General features: G+C 34.7%; 1 protein-coding gene and 2 pseudogenes across 6 annotated transcripts in view; 1 reads left to right on the top strand and 2 right to left on the bottom strand.

Annotated features, from left to right (window-relative positions):
* The window catches only part of LOC147391784 (DNA-directed RNA polymerases IV and V subunit 4-like), a 39719-nt gene that overhangs the window by 6052 nt on the left and 12818 nt on the right, over positions 1 to 20849 (top strand). Inside the window, exons 2-11 of one of the 5 annotated variants that reach the window (XR_015183166.1) lie at positions 2462 to 2539; positions 2711 to 2785; positions 2912 to 3013; positions 5009 to 5120; positions 5237 to 5314; positions 5434 to 5467; positions 5547 to 5615; positions 7022 to 7127; positions 9251 to 9313; positions 10855 to 12147. Coding sequence is in view for 3 of the 5 variants with exons in the window: in XM_086459753.1 (XP_086315879.1) it covers positions 2462 to 2539; positions 2711 to 2785; positions 2912 to 3013; positions 5009 to 5120; positions 5237 to 5314; positions 5434 to 5467; positions 5547 to 5615; positions 7022 to 7093 (620 nt within the window). In the remaining 2 variants the exon portion in view is untranslated. Of the gene's footprint in view, positions 1 to 2461; positions 2540 to 2710; positions 2786 to 2911; positions 3014 to 5008; positions 5121 to 5236; positions 5315 to 5433; positions 5468 to 5546; positions 5616 to 7021; positions 7128 to 9250; positions 9484 to 10757; positions 12148 to 20849 lie in introns of those variants that run through there. The other 4 variants (XR_015183167.1, XM_086459753.1, XM_086459751.1 and 1 more) reach the window with 4 other exon arrangements.
* Positions 11540 to 17515, bottom strand: LOC147391786 (cyanidin 3-O-galactoside 2''-O-xylosyltransferase FGGT1-like; annotated as a pseudogene).
* Positions 12566 to 13835, bottom strand: LOC147391787 (cytochrome b561 and DOMON domain-containing protein At3g25290 pseudogene; annotated as a pseudogene). Its single transcript, XR_015182599.1, has 3 exons — positions 13740 to 13835; positions 13221 to 13475; positions 12566 to 13124 (listed from the first exon to the last, which is right to left on the bottom strand). The product of XR_015182599.1 is annotated as a cytochrome b561 and DOMON domain-containing protein At3g25290 pseudogene (transcript).

The following is a 20849-nucleotide window of genomic DNA, read 5'->3' as shown; positions in this document are numbered from 1 at the left end:
GGAGATCATATGCAAGAGCATATTGGGAAAAGAAAAAAAAGGGCGAGTAGAAGAAATGTTGAGATTAGGGTTTGAAAGAACAAATAAAGGAAAAGAAAGATAACTATAGTTTGAGTTTGATAAAGAGAAAAGAGAAATATATGTTTAAGGTTTTATGATGTGGGAATGAGAAAAGAAGTTTGGGAGAAAATAGATGATTGCGGTTTTATGATCAGAAAATGAGAAAAGGATAGAAATATTGGGATTTGGGAGAAAATAGACGATTAGAGTTTTACCATTATAAAGGAAAGAAAGATATAAATATGGATGGTTAGGGTTTAAGAGAGATTAGGGTGTGAGATAGAAGAGAAGAAGGGATACTTGACTGAACTTTTTGAGTGGATGAAACCAAGGGAAGAAGGACCAGGTCTGATACCTTGGAATTCCAGGAAGAAGGTGACAGATGAAAAGATTCTCACTGTTTATATTATGCCTTGACATATATTACGAAAATATTTTTGCTGAAGAATAATTATAATTATAGGAATACCCTTGTATCAATTTGTATTTCAAGTAACACATCAAAATGTAGTCTTAACACTGTTTTCATGTTTACTGATGTTATACGCAAATGATTATCTATACATTTATTCCAAAGAAAAGCAAAAAAAAGGTTCTATAAAAAAGCATAAAAGGTAGAATTTTGTCTTTGTTTTATATTCTTCATTATTCTTGGTTTTTTTTATTTTAGTAGCTTGTACTTTACATAGAGTAATGATGCTGTTTCGATCGTTCATCATGTCGGTTCTGTTAAAATCCACTCTCATGTTTTTAAAGGTTATTAACAGCAACCTTGGTCTCTTTCTGTTAAGTCACTTAAGATTTCTTTTGGGCATTTTGTCATTCATTATTATTTGTATTCATGATGTGAATTGAGTAAATGATAGGCAACTTGTAGAATGTTCCTGACCTTAAGATTGTGCCAATCAGACAACAGTTACATTCTGATAATGAGCTAATACGTGGATGAATAGGCTGTAAAGAAATAAGTGAAAATTAGTCAAGGTCATGGAATATGCCCATACGTTGGAATGATAGGATTTCTAGATTGGTAAAATTCTGGGGATGACCACCCTTCTAATGACCAGTTTAACACGTTTTGGTTTTATGCTGCATGCAATGCATTGTGTCTGGTGCTTGCACCAATCAGGCAATAGTTCTTTTCTGATAATGAGCTAAGATATGGATGGATCGACAGTAACAAGGTCATGGGAATGTGCCGGTACGTTGGAGTGGTAGGCATGTTAGATTGGTAAACTTCTGGGTATAACCCTTCTAAGGACCAGCTCAACACTCACATGCATTTAGTTTCATGTTGCGTGCAATGCGTTTTGTGTCTGGTGCATGTTATATTTTGAATGGAATTTAAATGGAGCCAATATACATCAGTGGAATATTAAGTGGGGTCCATGTGGTTTTTAAGTGGGTTATAATCTTATATATATACATCAATCTTTGTGACTTTTTTTGTTTGTTAAAGTTACATAACTAATTTATTGGTTATTTTTTTATTGTTTGGTGGTTTAATGTTTAATGTATCACCATTTCACATTTAGTTGGGACTATTCTTTTTTGCATATTTATTATATTTAATAGGGGAATATGTATGGTCATTGGATTTCTATATTATATCTTCCCCATTCTCAGAGGAGAGAAAATATAGATGCCTTTTTATTATTTTTTGGTCTTCCTAAACTCTCAAGATAGAGATAGAATTACAAAGAGTTGAAAGAGATATTTAAGATTTCTCAGGTTCAAATGTTTCATTCTTTTTTATTTTTGGCACCTATAAGATTTTGTATTCATGTTTGCCGGTCCCAACATTTGTTTAGTTATATGATCTTGTGATAATATTTTTATTGAGAACAAATGGTAAAAATATTAAATGAAAAATGTAAACTAGATACTTCACCAGGATGTATAGACCATTAGAAGAAGAGGTGCATGTGGAACCTGGTGATTTAAGGCCACTTACCAAAAAGGTTAATTATATATACTTTGAGAACCATATAATTAATGGTATGAATTATTTGACAGTGTGGAATTTGTACAATGTTTTTTGAATAATCCATTTAAAAAAAATGAGATCAATATGATTTGTGAGAGGACAAACAATGATGTGATTAAATCCACTACTATGTATGATTTGTATATATGTATGTATTATATGTGCCTATCAAAAAAAAAAACTATATGTATTATATAACTGGAGAATTTGAGTAGATAATTAATTTTGATCTCATCAACAAACATTTAAAAAAAAAAAATAACAAGTCTATGCGATGTGAACACTCTTTATAGCAATAACTAGGTCTTATTAATTGTGACTCATTCGTTTTCCTTATTCATATTCTAAAAAATGCAATTAAAATAGTTCTTTGTTTGTGTAACTGCTCTTTTTTAATGTTTGAACACTGTGTAGCGTCATTGAAAGGGAAGGATGGTAGTTCAAACAAGAAAGGGAGGAGCGTTCACTTCGAAAACTCATCAGATTCTGAAGGTTCAAATGTTTTATCTTATCTACCTTTTGAATTTTTCATATTCCATGCATTATAAAACAAAAAATCCCATGCATTATCTTGTTTCTCAAGTGTTTCTGCATTGGAATGTTGGTGTGATCGTCTTTCGTTGTTTGGTACAATCCATGAAGTTGTATTATTAAAATTTTCAGGATCACCAAGAGCCAAAATCAGTGTTACATCGAAGTCGGGTGGAAAGTTTTCATCCGAGACCCCAGTTTCTAAAGGTCAGATTTCATTCACCCTTTCCATTGTTTTCTTAATCAGTTTCAGATGTATTGGTTTATCTTTGGGCATTGGGCAATGTTTGTCACATTGATTTAGTCTGTCTTGCATAATGTTTGATCGTTAAGGTGATTGGGGCAAAGGTGGAAAAGGAGACAAGGCAGGGAAGGCTGGGGGAAATAGCAATTTGCCTAAAGTACCCACCATTCCAGAGCTAAAAATTGAAGAGGGTTGGTACTTTCTGTAGCCGTACAATCTTTATTTTTTTAATTTCTGAAATGCTGATTTATGGAACTACACCTTTTCTTTTCCTTACAGTTTTTTTTTACTTGTGAATTTCATGGTATTCTGTCTATCTGGGTAACTAAATCAGTTGGAACCATGGTTTAAAGTTTCATACTGTTTCATTCCTAGACCATAACAAAAAAATTGGCCCCGAAACATTGAATGTTTCGGATTGCCTTTGAATTTTTCAGTGGAGGCTGTCTCAACTGAAATATTGCCTCAAACAAGATTTTTAACCTTGATAGGAGGAATCACCTATAAGGTGGGCTAACTTGCTCTCAAAATACTAGTCAACCAACGTAGAAAACACTTAATAGTTAATCCATTATTTACTAATAAGAGTAAGAACGAGAATGGTTATATGATTTCTATTTATTATAAATAGTAAGTTAAAAGATTACTATATATAATCAAATGTAATTTACTGAAAATAGTAGATTCTGTTATCATATTTGATTTATGTTTCATCTTTCGTTTGTTTTGAGAAAGATATCAATCAATTCTGATTCTTTCTTTTTCTATTGATTCTTTTCCGATCGAGATGTATGGATTCATGGATCTATGTGTCCATATAGATCCTGTTCATGGATTAACGAAAATGTGCGAAAGCTTGCTCAATAGAATCCTGCCTAGCATATGCTGGCGTGGCTGAAATGGCCCTATTCTCCTATTCTAGCTATGCGAGAAGCTATGCTTGGAGCTTGCATTCCTCTTCCTCCTTGAAACCCCAACCCGCACATTGCTCTATTCACTGCACCTGCCTTGGGTCTTAGTTCGTAATGAAACTCCCAATTCTTTCTAGAATGGGCTGAATCATGGGCTCAAAACTTCTCCAGATTTTATATGGATTTGGAGCTTGATTATGAGTCTAGAAAAATCCATAAAAAATTGCAATTCATTCTTAGATTGATGAGCAAGATTCTCGTCACTTCTCATGCTGCACCAAGCATGTGTGAATTACATGTCCATCTGAGCAGCGGAATGCCATTGTGTGGACCCTTGGATTCCTTATATTATCATTCCATCCTGGTTTTATACGTTGATCTGGCGATGGTTTTTTTAAGACTAGGTAGTGCTACCTTGCTCCCTATTTCGTTGCAAAAAATCTGTTTTTTTTTGTTTTGTTTTGTTTTGGGCTAGACAAAAGGAATAAATTAAAAATATGGTTGAGGAAACCATCGAAATTTACAAGAAGAGAAGAGGCATACCAACCCGAAAACCCCCAACATACTAAACACCCATCAAGAGATTACAAACACTATCCCACCTAAACACATAATCTTCAAAGAAAACCCTTCTAAGCTCCTTAAAAATTTTACACAAGAAATAGGGTAAATACAAGATAGAACTAGTCATGTCTTCCACTGAGTACTCCATGTCCTCAAAGATTCTCCCATTACATTCCTTCCAAATCTCCCAAGTAATGTCTTCCACTGAGCACTCCTTCTTCGGGATATACCCAAGAAATACATTTTAATATATTTTCCTTAGTTGCACAGAGTAACAAAATTTGTCTATTTTTTGAAAAAAAAAAAAAAAGCGTTTAAAACACGACTTCCATCCCTGACGATTAAAACAGTAAAAACACAATTTTTTCATGTTTAACAAAACTCCCCCCCCCCCCCCCCTTGACTTTTTCACATGGATAAACATTTAAACATTTTCTCTTGTTTTTTAAATGTGGGATTTGATGATAGTTACTTGATTTTATGAATTTTCATTAGATATATATTTTTTCAGAACTTTTAATATATTTTTTATCTTTTTATTTTCATCGTTTTTTTCCTCTTTTTTTTTTTTTCCTCGTTTTTAACGTTTTTTTTCCCAAAGTTTTCCCTTGCCGATTTAAACCCTTACTCTGACTCTGTGACTATGGTTGCGCCATGGGTAATGCCAGTGTACCACCCTTTTTTATTGTCATGTTGGTTTGATCTTTCTAGAACTTGCAAAGAACGCTACATGCCTGATGGACTGTGAGGCAGCTGTTGTGTTACAAGGAATTCAGGAGCAGCTAGTCATACTTTCTGAGGATTCAACAATTAAACTACCGGGGTGAGTATTATAAAAGCATATTTAAACTTTTCCATTTTAGTTTTTATTTTGTTTTGATGATTTCCTTGTTATTGTATAAAAATGATGGATAGTTAATAACATGATTTTTCTTTCAGATCATTTGACAAGGGACTTCAGTATGCCAAATCCAGTGACCACTATACAAATCCCCAGTCTGTGAGACGAGTACTAGAGTATCCTTTATTTTGTGTTTCTAAGAAATGTAGTCTACATAGATGGCTTTGACTGCTTATGAATTATACACATTTATTCTGTTTGCTGAACTGTTCTGTTGGAATTAACTTACTTTCAGAACGCTCAAAAGTCACAATATTTCGGATGGAGAGGTTTGGAGCCCAACACCATTGACCTTTTTCTTGAGTACCATTCAAACTTGCATTTTGATTTCTTGTTTTTTCCCTGCAGATTTGCTTAATTGCGAATCTTTGCCCCGAGACAGCTGATGAGGTTTTTGCACTCATACCATCATTAAAGGTAATCGTAAGATCTTCATGATGGTCGCATTTTCATTATATACATAATATATTTTTATCTGTAGATCTCTTTGTGCTTTAGGTATATCTTCTCGACCTCCTTTTATATCCCTCTTTTGTTCTATATAATTTTATGCTTACAAAAAAAAAAGGTTTCTTGGGCCATTGTAATTTCTTCTTGATTATTTATTCCTCAGTTCTATACTGGATGTGAGCCATTGTAGTATTTCCTTCTTTAGATAGACGTCAAATAATTTATATCAATACTTATAAGCTATGTAACAACTGACAAAAACAGACAATATCCTGATATAATGCTGGCACACCTTTCCAAAAAAATTATGAATTTATTTAAATATTTTATTTTCAGCTCACACTAATAAGTTGTTCATATATCTTTAATTTATATCTGCTTATCTAAATATATACTAGATTGTACACCTAAAATGAAATACTGTTTTAATAGGGCTTAAAATGGGTCGAACCTGGTCCAGATCTGAGTATTTCCATAGTCAAATCCATTTTTATCTGGACCTGAATCCATATCTGAATCTGACTTGAATCCTACTAGATAAAATCATGTCTGAATCATTATGTTGTCACTTAAACCGGATCCGAGCCAAGCCGACCCGCATTGCTCTATTTGGGTTGGGTCATGTTTAGTAATTCGGGACTGTTTAGTATTTTCTATTTATTTTACAAGAATTCATGTTGTATTAAAGTAGTAGAAAAATATATTTTGAAAAATCTAAGAATATAATTTTCTAAGCAATATCTCATTTGGATCTAGGTGGATATAGGGATGGATCTGTATCCAAGCCAGATCCGACTTGGATCAAGGTACATCAAACCATATTTGACCCATTTTTTTTATTCAGGATCAACCCGCTAATTTGGGAAAAAATCCAATCCATTGTATGCCCCAGCCCTACATGAGGATGAGATATGTGAACATATTTACTGGAAATGGTTTCATCATATTTGCGGGGGAGATGATGGCAATATTTTTTGTTGGAATGCATTTACTAATGTAACAACCTTTCTCACAAGTTAATGGTTTTATTACTTCCTGAATTGATTTATGAGCTTAAATCAACAGTGACACAGCTTGTAATCATTTCTTGGTACGGGCAACAGAGTTAAATTTTGGATCAAATGCAATATATTAACTCTTCTCATAGTTAGAATTGGTAATTACTTCATGTACTGATTTGCAAATTTAAACAGTGGTAAGACCTTTTTGTCTTTTTGTTTTTGTCCGTCAAATTGGTCGTTCTTCTTTGTGTTTTTTCGTTCTCACAATTATTATTTTGAGAAATTATGTCCAATTCCGTAAATTTATGCATTTTCTTTATTCAGGATCGTTTAGTCTTTGCAACACCCAATGCATTTTTTTCCCCTCTTCAGGTCAACAGGTTGAGGATTGAGAGAGCCATCAACCACGTGTTACACGAATTGGCTAAGCTCAAATCTATCTAGTAAAATCACCCGAACAGAGTTATAGATCCCCATGGTAAGCTGTTTCTTTCATCATTTCAGTTTTTGACACGAGTTTTGTCTCTAGCACTTGAATTTTGATTATGGGAAATAATTTTATTTACATTGGTTTCTATTCCTAATCAATGAGGTTCACAATATTTTGGCTACTAGAGAATGTTGTTATACTATTTTAGTAAATAAAGTAATGAAGGATCTCTATGGTACATTTGGCAAGCATATTGAGGGTGGTCCCGAACTGTTCTGGTCATGTTCTTGTGCAAAAATTAGCCCGATCATCTCAACCCTTTGTAGGGTTTTTTTTTTTTTTGGGGGTGGGGGGTATAGGCGAGGTTTTCAGTAGGATGAACCTGATTGTTGCATAATTAATAGGCTCTTTGGTAGACTCTCTCTCTCTCTCTCATATATATATATATAGGGGGCTGATCATGGGACATATGTAAAAACAATGGTTTTTCAAAATATGAGTTAGAGGTTTTGGATTGAGCTGATTTTTTGTGAGAATGATCTCTATGATGAGAAGATCATCCTCACAAAAAAAACAGCTCAATCTGAAATTTCTGAGTCCATCAAAAGTGGTTTACAAATTATTGGTAAAAAATCGATGGTCCACATTCTAAATCACTTTTGATGGGGTTAGAAGTTTCAGATTGGACTGATGTTTTTTTAGGATGATCTTCTCATCATAGAGATCATCATAAAAAAATCGGCTTAATCCAAAACTTCTAACCTATATTTTGTAAATTTATTATTATTACATTGTTTTTACACATGCCCTATGATCCGTCTCCATATATATATATATATATATATATATATATAACACAACTGAGTTGGAACAGTTGTACGTGACACAAACGTCCAATCATTTACAGTTTTGTGGGTTAGACCTCCCATCAAGCTATAGTGTCATGAGACCAACTTTATTTCCTTTATTCTTTACCCCCTTAATGTGAAAGAAGATGCCCCACTAACTTTACTATATTTTTACTTTTGCCCCTTTAATTCACTTTATTGTTTTTCATCTCTTACTCCTTTAATCTCAATTTTTTTTAATAATACCCTTCCATCAAGTTATAGTTTTTTGGGACCCACTTTATTTTATTTGTTCTTCACCTTCTCTAATTATATTATATTTCATTTTTTACCCACTTTATTGTTTTTCATTTTTTACACTTTTAATCTCAATTTTTTTTATGATAATAATACCCCTCTAACTTTATTTTTTTCGCTTTTACCCCCTAAACTCGAGAGATGATGGTTGTGCCATAGGCATGGGTGAACTCTAGTATATATATATATATGGTCAGGATCTCTTGACTCCTAAGAATGACTCATGAAAAAAACACATAATCCCAACCTTTTAAATGCAAAATCCAATGGATAAGATCTATCCTTGGGATAATTGTCTTTGAGATTTGTATTATCAAAATACTCATAAATCTCAACCATTGGATTTTGCATTTAAAAGGTTGGGATTACGTTTTTTTCATAAGTCATTCTTAGGAGTCAATAGATCCCAATCCTATATATATATATATAGGGTCCTGTTCAGGCATCAACTATTTGGCCAACACATTTTTTCCTACATGGTTTAGAAGTTTCAGAATGAGATCATCTTTACCAAAAGTCAGCCCATTTTGAAACTTCTAAACCATGTAGGAAAAAATGTGTTGGCCAATGAGGAGATCATCTTCACAAAAAGTCAGCCCATTCTGAAACTTCTAACCCCATGTTTACGAGTTGAAAAATCGTGAACTATCCATTTTTCGTAAACCACTTTTGATGGGGTTAGAAGTTTCAGAATAGGCTGATTTTTGGTGATGATGATCTCCTCGTCACGCAAATCATCTTCATCAGAAATCAGCCCATTCCAAAACTTCTAACCCATGTAAGACAAATAGTTGGCACCCAAGCGGCTCCCATATATGTATATATATATAAGGCTGATTTTTGGCCATGGTAATGTTGATCAATTGGTTAAATCAAATCGATTGTGAACTTGTGTTTAGTGGTAACCCTGGAATCTTAATTTTTTTTTTTTTTCCGTATTAAGTATCTCCGATTAACTGCATTTATTATTATTCACTTTATTAAAAAAATTATTTACAAAAATTTCGGTTGATGCTGGACCATCAGTTGCAAGAAAAAGGACTGGATCTATGGAGCATTGATGGGGTTCTGATCTATAGTGGTTTTTTGGTGGGTATTTTGGTTTGTATTTACTTTTAATTGGCTAAACTGGGGGTTGTAATTTTGTTCTGCATATACATCATCCATTAGGTAACTTCTTGAGATACTTTGGCTGTACTTAAAATCTTCAATTACTTTCACCCTGAAAGCAATTATTAGAAAGCCACCTTTTCTTTGCAGTTCAAATTTCATTTTATACCAATTGTAGTCTTTATTACATTGTTAACATGAGGTTAGAAGTTTCTTGATGGGCTGATTTTTGTGAGGATGATCTAATCACCATAGAGATCATTTTCACAAAAAGTCTGTCCATTCCGAGATTCTTACCCATGTAAGACAAAACACTTAGACTATAATTTTGACTTTTGAACACTACCCCTTATATATATATAAGGTACGGATTAAGGGACATGAAAAAACATATGTTAAAACAATGTAACATTAATAAATTTTCAAAATATAGGTTAGAAGTTTTGGATTGACTGATTTTTTGTTAAGATGATCTTTATGATGGGAAGATCATTCGACAAAAAAAATTAGTCCAATCTGAAACTTCTAACCCCATTAAAAGTGATTTAGAATGTGGATCGTTGATTTTTTGTTAATAATTTGTAAATCACTTTTGATGGATTTAGAAGTTTCAGATTGAGTTGATTTTTTGTGAGATGATCTTCTCACCATAGTGACTATCCTCGCAAAAAATCAACTCAATCCAAAATCTCTAACCCATATTTTGAAAAACCATTGTTTTTACATATGTCCCTTGAATCGCCCCCAAATATATATATATATATATATATATATATATATATATATATATATATATATATATATATATATATATATATATATATATGGGAGCGGTTTAGCAACCCTAAAGTTTGTCAAACATTTTTCAAAACATGGGTTAAAATTTTTGGAATGAACTGATTTTTTGTGAGGATGTCTCTATGAGGAGATCATCCTCACCGAAAATCAGCCTATTTCAAAACTTCTAACCCCATCAAAAGTGATTTACAAAAATTGGACGGTCCACGATTCTTCAATTTGTAAATTAGGGTTAGAAATTTCAAAATGAGCTGATTTTTGGAAAGGATGATTTCTTCACCGTAGAGATCATCCTCATAAAGAATCAGTTCGTTCCAAAGTTTCTAACCCATGTTTTGAAAAATGTTTGGCAAACTTTAGGGCCGTTGAACTGCTCCCCATATATATATATATATCTATGTGTGTGTGTGTGTGTGAGGACGCAAATTTCACACAAATTTCAAATTAAAATTCAACGGTGAAAGATAATTTTTTTTTTTTTGTGTAAAATTCATAGAATTTTGTCATCTACAATACTGTGGTATTGGATCGTGGAGTCACTTTTTGCTTACAGACTCCTCGGTGCTTGCCATGTCAAGCATACAAGGGTAGTTTTATAACTAATAGGGATACTTTAATGAATTAGGAATGCTATTCGATACACGTGGGAACTTTTGATTGGTGGACCCCAGATTTTCTTTTAATGCCACAAGGTGATCTAATGAGTCTTTTTTTGCTCGCAGAATTTTTGCTCACATACTCGTCATTGCTTACCACGTTAAGCATACAATGGTAATTTTGTAAATTAGGAAATCCATTCAATACACGTGGGTATATATGATTGGTGAATCTTAGATTTATGAGTAATTGTAATATTTTTTCGTGATGTAATGAGGAAATTTCGTTTTTTAATTATGGGCAGTAAAGAGAGTTCTTCTCTTATTGCTATGAGTACATGTCACAATGGTGTTGCGCTGTGAGCAAACAATCACTAGGATAAAAATGAAAATGATGAGGTGACACAGGATATGTATTGCGATTCTCACAATTCTGACGTGGGATGAGCACATAACTGAAAATGTGTTTTCACGCAATACGAGGAAAGATCATCTATGGTTATGTACACATCTCCACGTCAGAATTGTGAGAATTGCAGTAAATCCTGTGTCACCCCAGCACGACTCGGGTTAAAATTACCCTAACAAAGTTTGACAATAACTCAAAAACTCACTTCATGGGCAAGAATCATAGAATTTTTCCCCTTGGGATACACAACTGCACAGATTTACGGGGATGTACAGTTGTGAATCCCAAGGGAAAAATCAAGCCACGTCAGTGAGTTTTCTAGTTTTTCTATCAGAGTCGAGTTAGAAAATCATTACACCAGTTTATTTTGAATAAATTGACGAACAAGCATTTCCTAAAAGGTAAACAATCAATTGAACGATGACATTCACAATTTGCAAAATCATAGATGTTCCCAAATAGAATTATTACACAATGATAGATTGGAACCCATATGTATAATAATGGGACTTGGATGATGTTGCGCCAAAACACACACACACAATTAGCTTGAGCAGAGATCTTGCAAGTTCTTGATAAAACTATCAATGTATGAAGATTCAAAGCCCTCACTTAACAAAATCCCCCTCAACTTAGCATGATTAGCTCTCACTTCTCTACCTACTTGGCTTTCTTCATCCATCACCAACTTAATTGCTTTGCACACACACTCCCTTGTAAACAACCCATCTTCTTCTCCCTTGTCAATCTCCACTCCAACCTTGAGATCCCCACTCAGTAGCTTTGCATGAAGAATTTGATCCCCTGAATTTGGCAACAACACCAGTTGGCATTCATTCGTCAAGGCCTCACATATAGATCCTGCCCCACATTGGGTCACAAAACATCCCACTGATGGATGCGCTAGTATCAATTGCTGCTGCATCCATTCACTGGTGATCACACCTCTTCCTTCCACCCTGTTTTCGAACCCCTCTGGCAACGCGGCTTTAATATTCTCAATTCCTTGTGGTGGTTTTAAAGCCATCAAGAATGGCAAACCCATTAACTCAAAACCAAGTAACAATTCCTCAAACTGATCCTTGTTCATCACACATTCACTATGTGAAAAAGGCTCATATTTGACGGTCTTAGCCCGTCAAATTTTGAGAAATTTGACGGACCCTCCCGTCAAATATGCCCGTCAAATATTCTCTTGTAGAATTTTTTTTTGACGGCCTTGGCCTATCAAATTATTGGAGAATGGACTTAAAAAAAACAAAAAAAAAAATCCATAAAGTATGACCGTCAAATTTGGAGGTTTAACAAACAATAACACGGTCTTCTAATTCACTAATCACAATGAACGAAATAATATAAAAAAAATCATTAAAAAAAAAAAATTCATAAAACAAGCTCAAAACTAAACTAAATAACCCAAAATTAATATACATGTAAACCTCTTTATTAAGATCGAAAATTCTGTCAAAGCTACAAATAACTGACAATAAAGCAGTATATGATATATATACAACTATTTATGTCACACTCCTGATTTAATTTAGAACACAAAACACAAACAATTGAAGAAGCAATAATAGATTCTAAGAGATACCTAAGAGAAAGCCTAAGAAGTAACTTTATAGACAAACTGTAAGAGAACCAACTCTCCTCAATACTATATGTGGCCCTGCAATCTTGTTGTCGATCAAACTGTGAGTGGTTGTTACTGGCCATTCCCATCATAAGGTTCGGTGGATGCCTCGGATTTCCTCTTCAGAACAACGATCCATGTCGTAACTTCCAACACTAATGCAATCCCACCCAATACACACAATACCACAATATAAGCTGTTTTCCACATTTTAGCTGGATCCAACATGTCTAGACCTTTAAACACGTTGACGATACCAAGAACAAGGATGGAGTATCCAACAATATGGTGGTAAAAATTCTAGTAAATCCTGTACTTGTGCTCCTTCTTTGGCCTTAGGTACAATGCGAAAATCTGCACAACACAAAGAATTATAAACTCGTTATGATTGATTAAGAAAATGTGCCTAAAATAAAAAACAATGAACAAATTAGGAACAATTATAATTACCTGCAATGTTGCGAAACAAAAGAGAGTGATCCCAATATTCCGATGAGATTTGTATACCAAACCCTTCGAATTGGCCTCGAGCTGAAGACCAGTAGTCCATCCGGCAACTCCAATAACATAGGAAGAACTCTGACAAAAGATATGAAGATAAAACCAAACTGGATCTGCTGACTTGAATGTCCTGAGATACCTAGCAAATATGGCTCCAATTGGAAACAAAATTCCCCAACTCACTGCATTCAGAATTCCATGAATCTGCCAAAAAAAAACAATACAAATTAGTTTTTTTTTTTTTTAAGATCATATAACAAGGAAACCAATAAGTAACAAAAACCACAAATAAACAAAATTAAGCATAAAAAAACAACTTATATTCCTCTTTTTGAGATTTGAATTTCCTCCTCTACTTTGGGTACTATTGCTCTGCCCACTCATTAAATCAAGTGTTCCTTTCGAACCCAAATTATCGTCTCCAAATCCATGGACATTAGGAATTCCATTAGTGACAGATGACCCCACCTGCCACACTTGATTCACCGTCACCCCCGCCATGTTCTTTGGCAACACCACCGTAGCATACAGCCTCATCACACCATCTACGTACTCCGCTTCCATTTTGGGCACATCGAACGCAATCTTCGACCGTTCGATGTTCTTGTAAGAGGTCACATTGAAGGTTTTCACTATAAATAATTAATTTTGTGCAACAATTTTTTCTATATAAACTATACCATTCTAGAGTGATGGTTGTAGGGTTTGAGTTACATTCTGTTTTGGAGAGAGATGAGAGACTTTATTCTAGATTTGGTGTTTTTGGTTAATGATCATTGTTCATCACATTTCAGTTGTCTACCTACAATGGAGGATTCATTCTCGAAGACAGCAACAATACCAAGGTGGAAAACAAAAGTTCCACCACTGTTCAGGGATAGCACATAGTATTACACACATAAAGACAAAAGAACAGATGACTGAAAAGATGGGAAAGAGAAAAATCTTTTATATGATTGACACTCATTGTTGTCATAATTGATCTTTGAAGTACGATGTGCAAACCACCACATTTTGTTCTCCATTACTGGTGTGTGGGTGAGGGACAATTCCTCGAATATCATTCTTGTGAACATCTAAGAGCAGCCACTGGTTAGAGGTTGTCTATTAGTGATGGGATTGGTTGGTTTTGACTGTAGTTAGTTACCAATAGAGATACCAGCACCTGCAAACGAGTATTTTCTGCATATATTTCAACACTAGATCTAGATATCTTCCTGGTTGTGGTCTAGCAACATTTTGACCTGTTCAAGGCCCCCCCGACCAAAAAAAAAATCTTATTTATATGCTTAAAAAAGTAAACTGATCAGAATGGATTTCACTCATCCACGGCTTTAGATTCAGGCAAGCTAGTTAATATCCCAGGGCAAGAAACAAGAAAAGGGCAATCATTTTTGAAGTCCTAGGAAGAACTTAAAAGGGGGGTGTTAATCTGGCATCTACATCAAAATCCTAGTAAAATAAACTTGATAACCATTACTTCTCAAAAAAAAAAAAAAACTTGATAACCATTCTTTGTTAATAAAAAGTTCAAAAACTATATCATAATGATCAAGGAAGTGTCCAAGCCTGATGTTGTATAGCAAAATGGATGCAACCAAAGGGTTTGGAATGGTGGCACGCACACACACAGAGATTTGGAGCATGTGAATAAATAAGGTTAACCTGTCCTTGCACTAAAGAAGACCAAAAATAATCTAATGAGCTCCCCACAGTTGAGGTCAAAGGAAAAGGTGGTGGGAGAATGTGAGATAGAGTATGGGCAAGTTTGCCTTTGCTTTTTGGCTTTCTCTACCATTACTCATCAAGATTTCCATAAGAATTGATCTGAATCGTAGTTCAGATCCCACTTGGTTAAGTGAAGGTGACCACAAAAGTCGTCGAATGGGTCCATTCCTTCAATTTCTGACATGACTGTTAGTAAATTTGAAACTATTCTAGTTTCTTCTTGTGGCTCTCTAAAGCTTTTGACCTTGTCAATGCCAAAGGGGATTCACATACTAAAGAATATATGTGAATGAAAGAGTTTAAGGGTTAGTTCTTTTAGTAATTTCTTTCCAAATCATTATGGATGAAACAAAGGGAAATGTTAACTTATCAAACTTCAAAAGAGAAAGGTAAATAAGTGTTATACTATTAGTTTATCATTAAAATCATGTTTAACCATAAATGCCGATGGAATCGCTAGACCCCTCTCACTCCTAAAGTGCAAATTGTTTTTACTATGCCACCACACATAGATTCATCTAACAAGGTAAGCTCTAAATAGATCATATAGTCTTAACAATATATTAACCAAGCAAACAAAGGAACCCCCAAAGTAAATGCAAATTTCATAAATCAGTAATAAGACAAGATTAAACCAAACAATAAAGTTAATAATCAAATAAAACAATTGTAATTATGTAATTTAGATGAAAAATAAGGATGTTCACCACGATTCAATTGTGTATAAAATTCAATGTTCAATTTTTTAATCTACTAAGAAAAATCATATAACCATAAGTTAAAAAAAAAATGTTCAATGTGAGTTTTGAATAGATAGATATACCTTTCACTTGTTCGTCTCGACAAAGCTTAGCAGCCAATGTAGTCTTCCCTGATCCACCAATTGCGCACAATCTGATCATACTCACGTTGTCTCTAAACAACTCCATCTTCAATTCTTCAATTCGCACTTCCATTCCAACAGAAAAATTAGGGATTTCAAGAATTGCACACTGATATTCGTTCTGATCCTCATTTCCACTCCCAACACTTGTTTCTATCAAATTCAGTTGATCTAATTTCCTATTCACTTCTTATAAATGGACCAAAACTTGTTTCTGATCTAGGAGATCGATCGATCAAATAGAGTGGGAGATGAGATCTATCGAGGGATACAGATCGATCGAGAAAGAGACTGTGAGAGATAGATAGAGAGGTCAATCGACTGATGGAGTGGTCGATCGATCGAGAAAACGAATGAAAAAACGAGGTCGATCGATCGAGAGAGTCACTGTGAGAAAGTTAGAGACCGTGAGAGGCGATCAATCGATCAATGACTGTGATAGAGATTGTGAGAGAGAGAGACCGTAAGAGGCAATCGATCGATTGATGACTGTGAGAGAGAGAGACGATCGATCGATGACTGTGAGAGAGAGAGACGATCGATCGATGAGAGACTGTGAGAGACGATCGATCGATGAGAGAGTGAGAGAGGCAAAGAAACAGTGAGAGAGGGAGAGAAACAATGAGAGGCATATTATAAATTAGGTATAAAACGTCGTCCACGGGCCGCGGATTTTGGATTTTAAAATTCGACGGGCCAGGCCCAACAAATTTTTTAATGCAAATTTGGGATTTTCACGTAGTGATTCACTCCCAAACGAACAGTACACTACGGAACCTGCCTTGTGTTTACCAAGCCACTTATCCCACCGTTGTTCCAACGGAGTTGTTAGTGGGTCCGAAAAGACAGGCCCAGCTAAAAACATTGGCTTGCAATATTGGGTTTTGAGGTAATCATAGAAAGGTCCCTCGATCTCTCGGCATGCTCTGAATGAAATTGCAGTGCATTCTGAAAAGGATATCATGTGACGCTTCTCATATGCCATCCCATCACCAAACTCTTCTTCACCATCACAACGAATCAAGCTACGGACTTAATGGAGTCGGAGCTTGACAGTGGAAGGTGGAAAGCCTTTAGGTTGTTGCATGAGTAGGACCTCTACTGGATGATTTTCCTCATTTTGTACACGAACAGGAACTAGGCAATAAGCAATAATTATCATGCTGGGGATGTGGTAATAAACAGACTTGATGCCGAGTCGGTTAGTTAATAAGGAATCCAGTAGGCGACATCAAAGAACACTAAATCAGGCTTTAGATCACGCAAAGAACCTTCAATATCGTTCTGGGTGCGGTCCAGGGCTTTAGCGATGAGGGGAATCATATTGGGTGGAATATCATTGGTGGTCTCTGCACCTTTTACAAGTCCATCTACATGAGGGATCGCAACGGGGATAAACTGGATGAGATCCGGGTGAAGGTTGAAAGGTTCTATTTTGGATTGGGTTTTACATGGTATAAAGAAGGAGATTCGATGACCCCTTTGAGCCAGTTTATTGGCTAGACGAAATAAAAAAATAATATGGCCCATCGCCAACCATGGGTACATAGCTACATGAAGTATTCCAGACATTGTTGATAGCTGAGTCGACTGGTTCTAGTAAATAATTAACAACTCTCCTATCCCCTCTCCTCTCCTCAGACAAGGTAATGGGACAAAATGACTGGAAGGGACTTTTATGGACCATTTAAGTCCCACGTGATGAACATTCACCAATTAAGAATCTTTTGAAGATTTTTTTAAGAAAAAAAAAAATACTTGAAATCCCTTTTTAACAATTTTATAAATTAAGTTGTTTAATCTAAATTATAAAAATATACTCCATCAAATGAAAAACTTTATCAATTTATTTGATTGTTAATATTTTATTAATTTAGATCTTTTATTTATTTATTATTATATAAGAGATGACCATAGTTTAGGGGCATGTCATTAAATTTAAAACATAAGATCACTTCCAATATTCTCAAATAAACATGTTTCTTTAATATTCAAAATTTGTTGAGGTTTAAGGAAACATGCTTACCTAATCATAAGGTGGGATTTGTCTCTACCCTTGTTTTTCTTATCTTATGTTGACAAAAATATTTAATTCATTGACAAATTTATTATTTTTATAAACTCGATCCATATTATAAAATAATGTATAATTCATTTTAAATCTTCAACAAGTCAATGTGATGATTGACATACATGCTCACCATCTTGCCTAATTGCCTACAAGATTGTCACATGTTACCTCAATCAAATTGGTCTTGGACAAAGTTCTAAAACCGTGGTGTAAATCTTGTTACTACATATTTTCATATAGAGTTGTGCTAGAGTGACTCAAGATTGGATCTCATATCGCATATCTTGACATGAAAGTGGATAGGAACCATAGATGCTTTTTCACTCATATCCTGAGATAGGTTGAAGGTATCATATTAACTCACTTATTTATATAAAAGCATATATTCATCAATTGTGTGTTGGATGGGTAAAAATACAAAACTAATCATGACAAAATTCTACTCCTCGAGATTATCTTAATCTGAGTAGGAGTAGATCTAATACAAGATAATTTAGTATGAATAAGGATAGGATATTAATTCATGAGAGATATATTTAACTACTTCTATAGGACGGTTTGTCTTATTATATGGGATGTCAATTGAAAAACGTAACTGATTGTAAGAATCTCAAAAATGGACAATCATGGAGCCTTGAGATTCTAAAAAATTCATGAAAGAGGCATAAGAAAATTACCTAATTAGATTTTAAACTAGATCCATTAATATAAGAAAAAAAAAGAAGAGAGACCTAACTATTTAAAATATTATTTTATTGAAGATTTATTTTTCTTTAAATATCAGATACTCTTTGATAGATATTCACATTAGTGCCTGACGACTAACTACAAAATTCTTTCAAAATATAAATTGGTCCAGCCAAATTAAGCCAAGGTCCATCCAATATATGATCATATTTTTTATATATTTATTGGTTTGGTTCTTAAAACATTGTATTAAGATAAATCATTCAACTTTTTATTAATATTTTGAAAATGATCGAGGAGTAATGTAGATTAATGAAAAAACAAACGTGTAAACTCAACCATTAAAATATGAAATTAGGGATGCTTGAGATAAATATATCATGTATGGGTCCCGTTCAGCAACAAACATTTTGGCAAAACATTGGTTAGAGGTTTTGGAATGGGCTGATTTTTGGTGAGGATGATCTCTACGATGATGAGATCATCCTCATAAAAAATCAGCCCATTCCAAAATTTCTAACTCCAGTTTACAAGTTAAAAAATCGTGGATCATTCATTTTTTGTAAATCATTTTTGATGGGGTTAAAAGTTTTGGAATGAGCTGATTTTTGATGATGATGATTTCCTCACCGTAGAGATCATTCTCATAAAAAATCAAGTCATTCCAAAATTTCTAACCCATGTTTTGAAAAATATTTGTTAATGAACATTTCCCATCATGTATCTTTAAGACAAATCTTGACTGTGGCTCTATTTTCCTGAAGTGCCCTGTAGCGCTTATGAAAGTGTCACATCACCGACAAACTTACATTTCACCTTTAAAAAGTGTTTGAAAATTGTAGACCTCAAAAGAAGAGCTACAGCGTGCTACATGAAAATATGGCTACAGAGTATCCGATCCCAAGAGAGGGAATTATGAAAATATCAATACTCAACAGAAAACAAAGAGTCGTTTGAAACTGACTTCCTCCAACACTTCACTCAACACTGTACTGATGTGGCAGTGTACAGGGAATAATAGATTTTCTTTTTCATGACCACCATCACATCATCACAGTATTGATTCCAGTGCTCAAAAAGTCATTTCAGCATTTTTCAAAAAAATAAATTGGCAAAGTAACAAATTATAAGAGAGAGATTAAGCCATAAAAACACCTATAATAATTGAGAAAACAACATCTTGGAAAGGTAACAAAGTGTAACTTTTGGCTAAAAAGATTCTAGACTAAGCTACGTGAAGTATTCGAGACATTAATTGTTGATAGCTGCGTCGACTGGTTCTAGTCAATAATTAACAACTCTCCTCTCCTCGGACAAGGTAATGGAAAGATTCTATATAGAGGCGAAGCCAGGCTTTTCTTGTAGTGGGGCCAACAAAAACATAATTGAAGGAAGGGTGGGCCCAAAATTGGAGGTAGGTGAGGATGCAAAAATATAATTGAGGTGAGGGTGGGCCCAAAATTTGGAAGGGAGGTGAGGGTGGTCCCAAATTTGGAGATAATTGAGGTGAGGATGCAAAAATATAATTTAGGGGGGGGATTGGAGGTAGGTAAGGGTGGGGGGGTAAATGGGGCATGTACTTAGTTGAAAATATAGGGGTGTCTTAAAGTTCGTTGGGGACATTTGCCCCCCACTAGTTACATACTAGCTCCGTCCCTGATTATATATAGTATTTAAAGGGGTTGGGTAGTGAAAGCGCCCTCGATCCGCGGGGTGCGCGGATCCGCTTTTGACCCTTGAGGTTTGGGAGTCGCCACCTAGTTATTACGGTCTAGGAACCAAACTGACTCTAAAATGGATAAAAATTAATCTACTACAGAAAATCCGAATCCGGGGATCATGTTACGGAGTTGGAAGGTGTTAGGCACCAACCCCGCCCGGCCATTGCCGGTCTCTACTTATCCCAAATAAAGTTACATCGCTAATGACAAACCTAGATTAAAAAAATAATAAAAAAAAACTTACCTTCGATCTGCAAAAATGCTATTCCCTCAGATCTGGTGAGAATGGCTCCTTGTACCGTATTCCTTACTTCGTTCTATCTCCGGATCCGATTCCTGATCTCCGAGGTAAGGTATCTCCTTCTTGGATCTGGGTGCTTCGAATTTGTTGTGGATTTTTGGGACGTTTTTGAGAGGTTTTTGGGTGTTTTTGAGGCTAAAATCGGAGTAGGGGTATTAGGGAAGGAGTTGGGGCTCCAAAATTAGGG

This window comes from Akebia trifoliata, chromosome 11 (genome assembly GCF_017979445.1).
Source record: "Akebia trifoliata isolate Shusen 1 chromosome 11, ASM1797944v1, whole genome shotgun sequence".
Taxonomy (NCBI): Eukaryota; Viridiplantae; Streptophyta; class Magnoliopsida; order Ranunculales; family Lardizabalaceae; genus Akebia; species Akebia trifoliata.
Note: the sequence above shows the minus strand (reverse complement) of the source record. Positions and strands in the feature narration are given on the sequence as shown.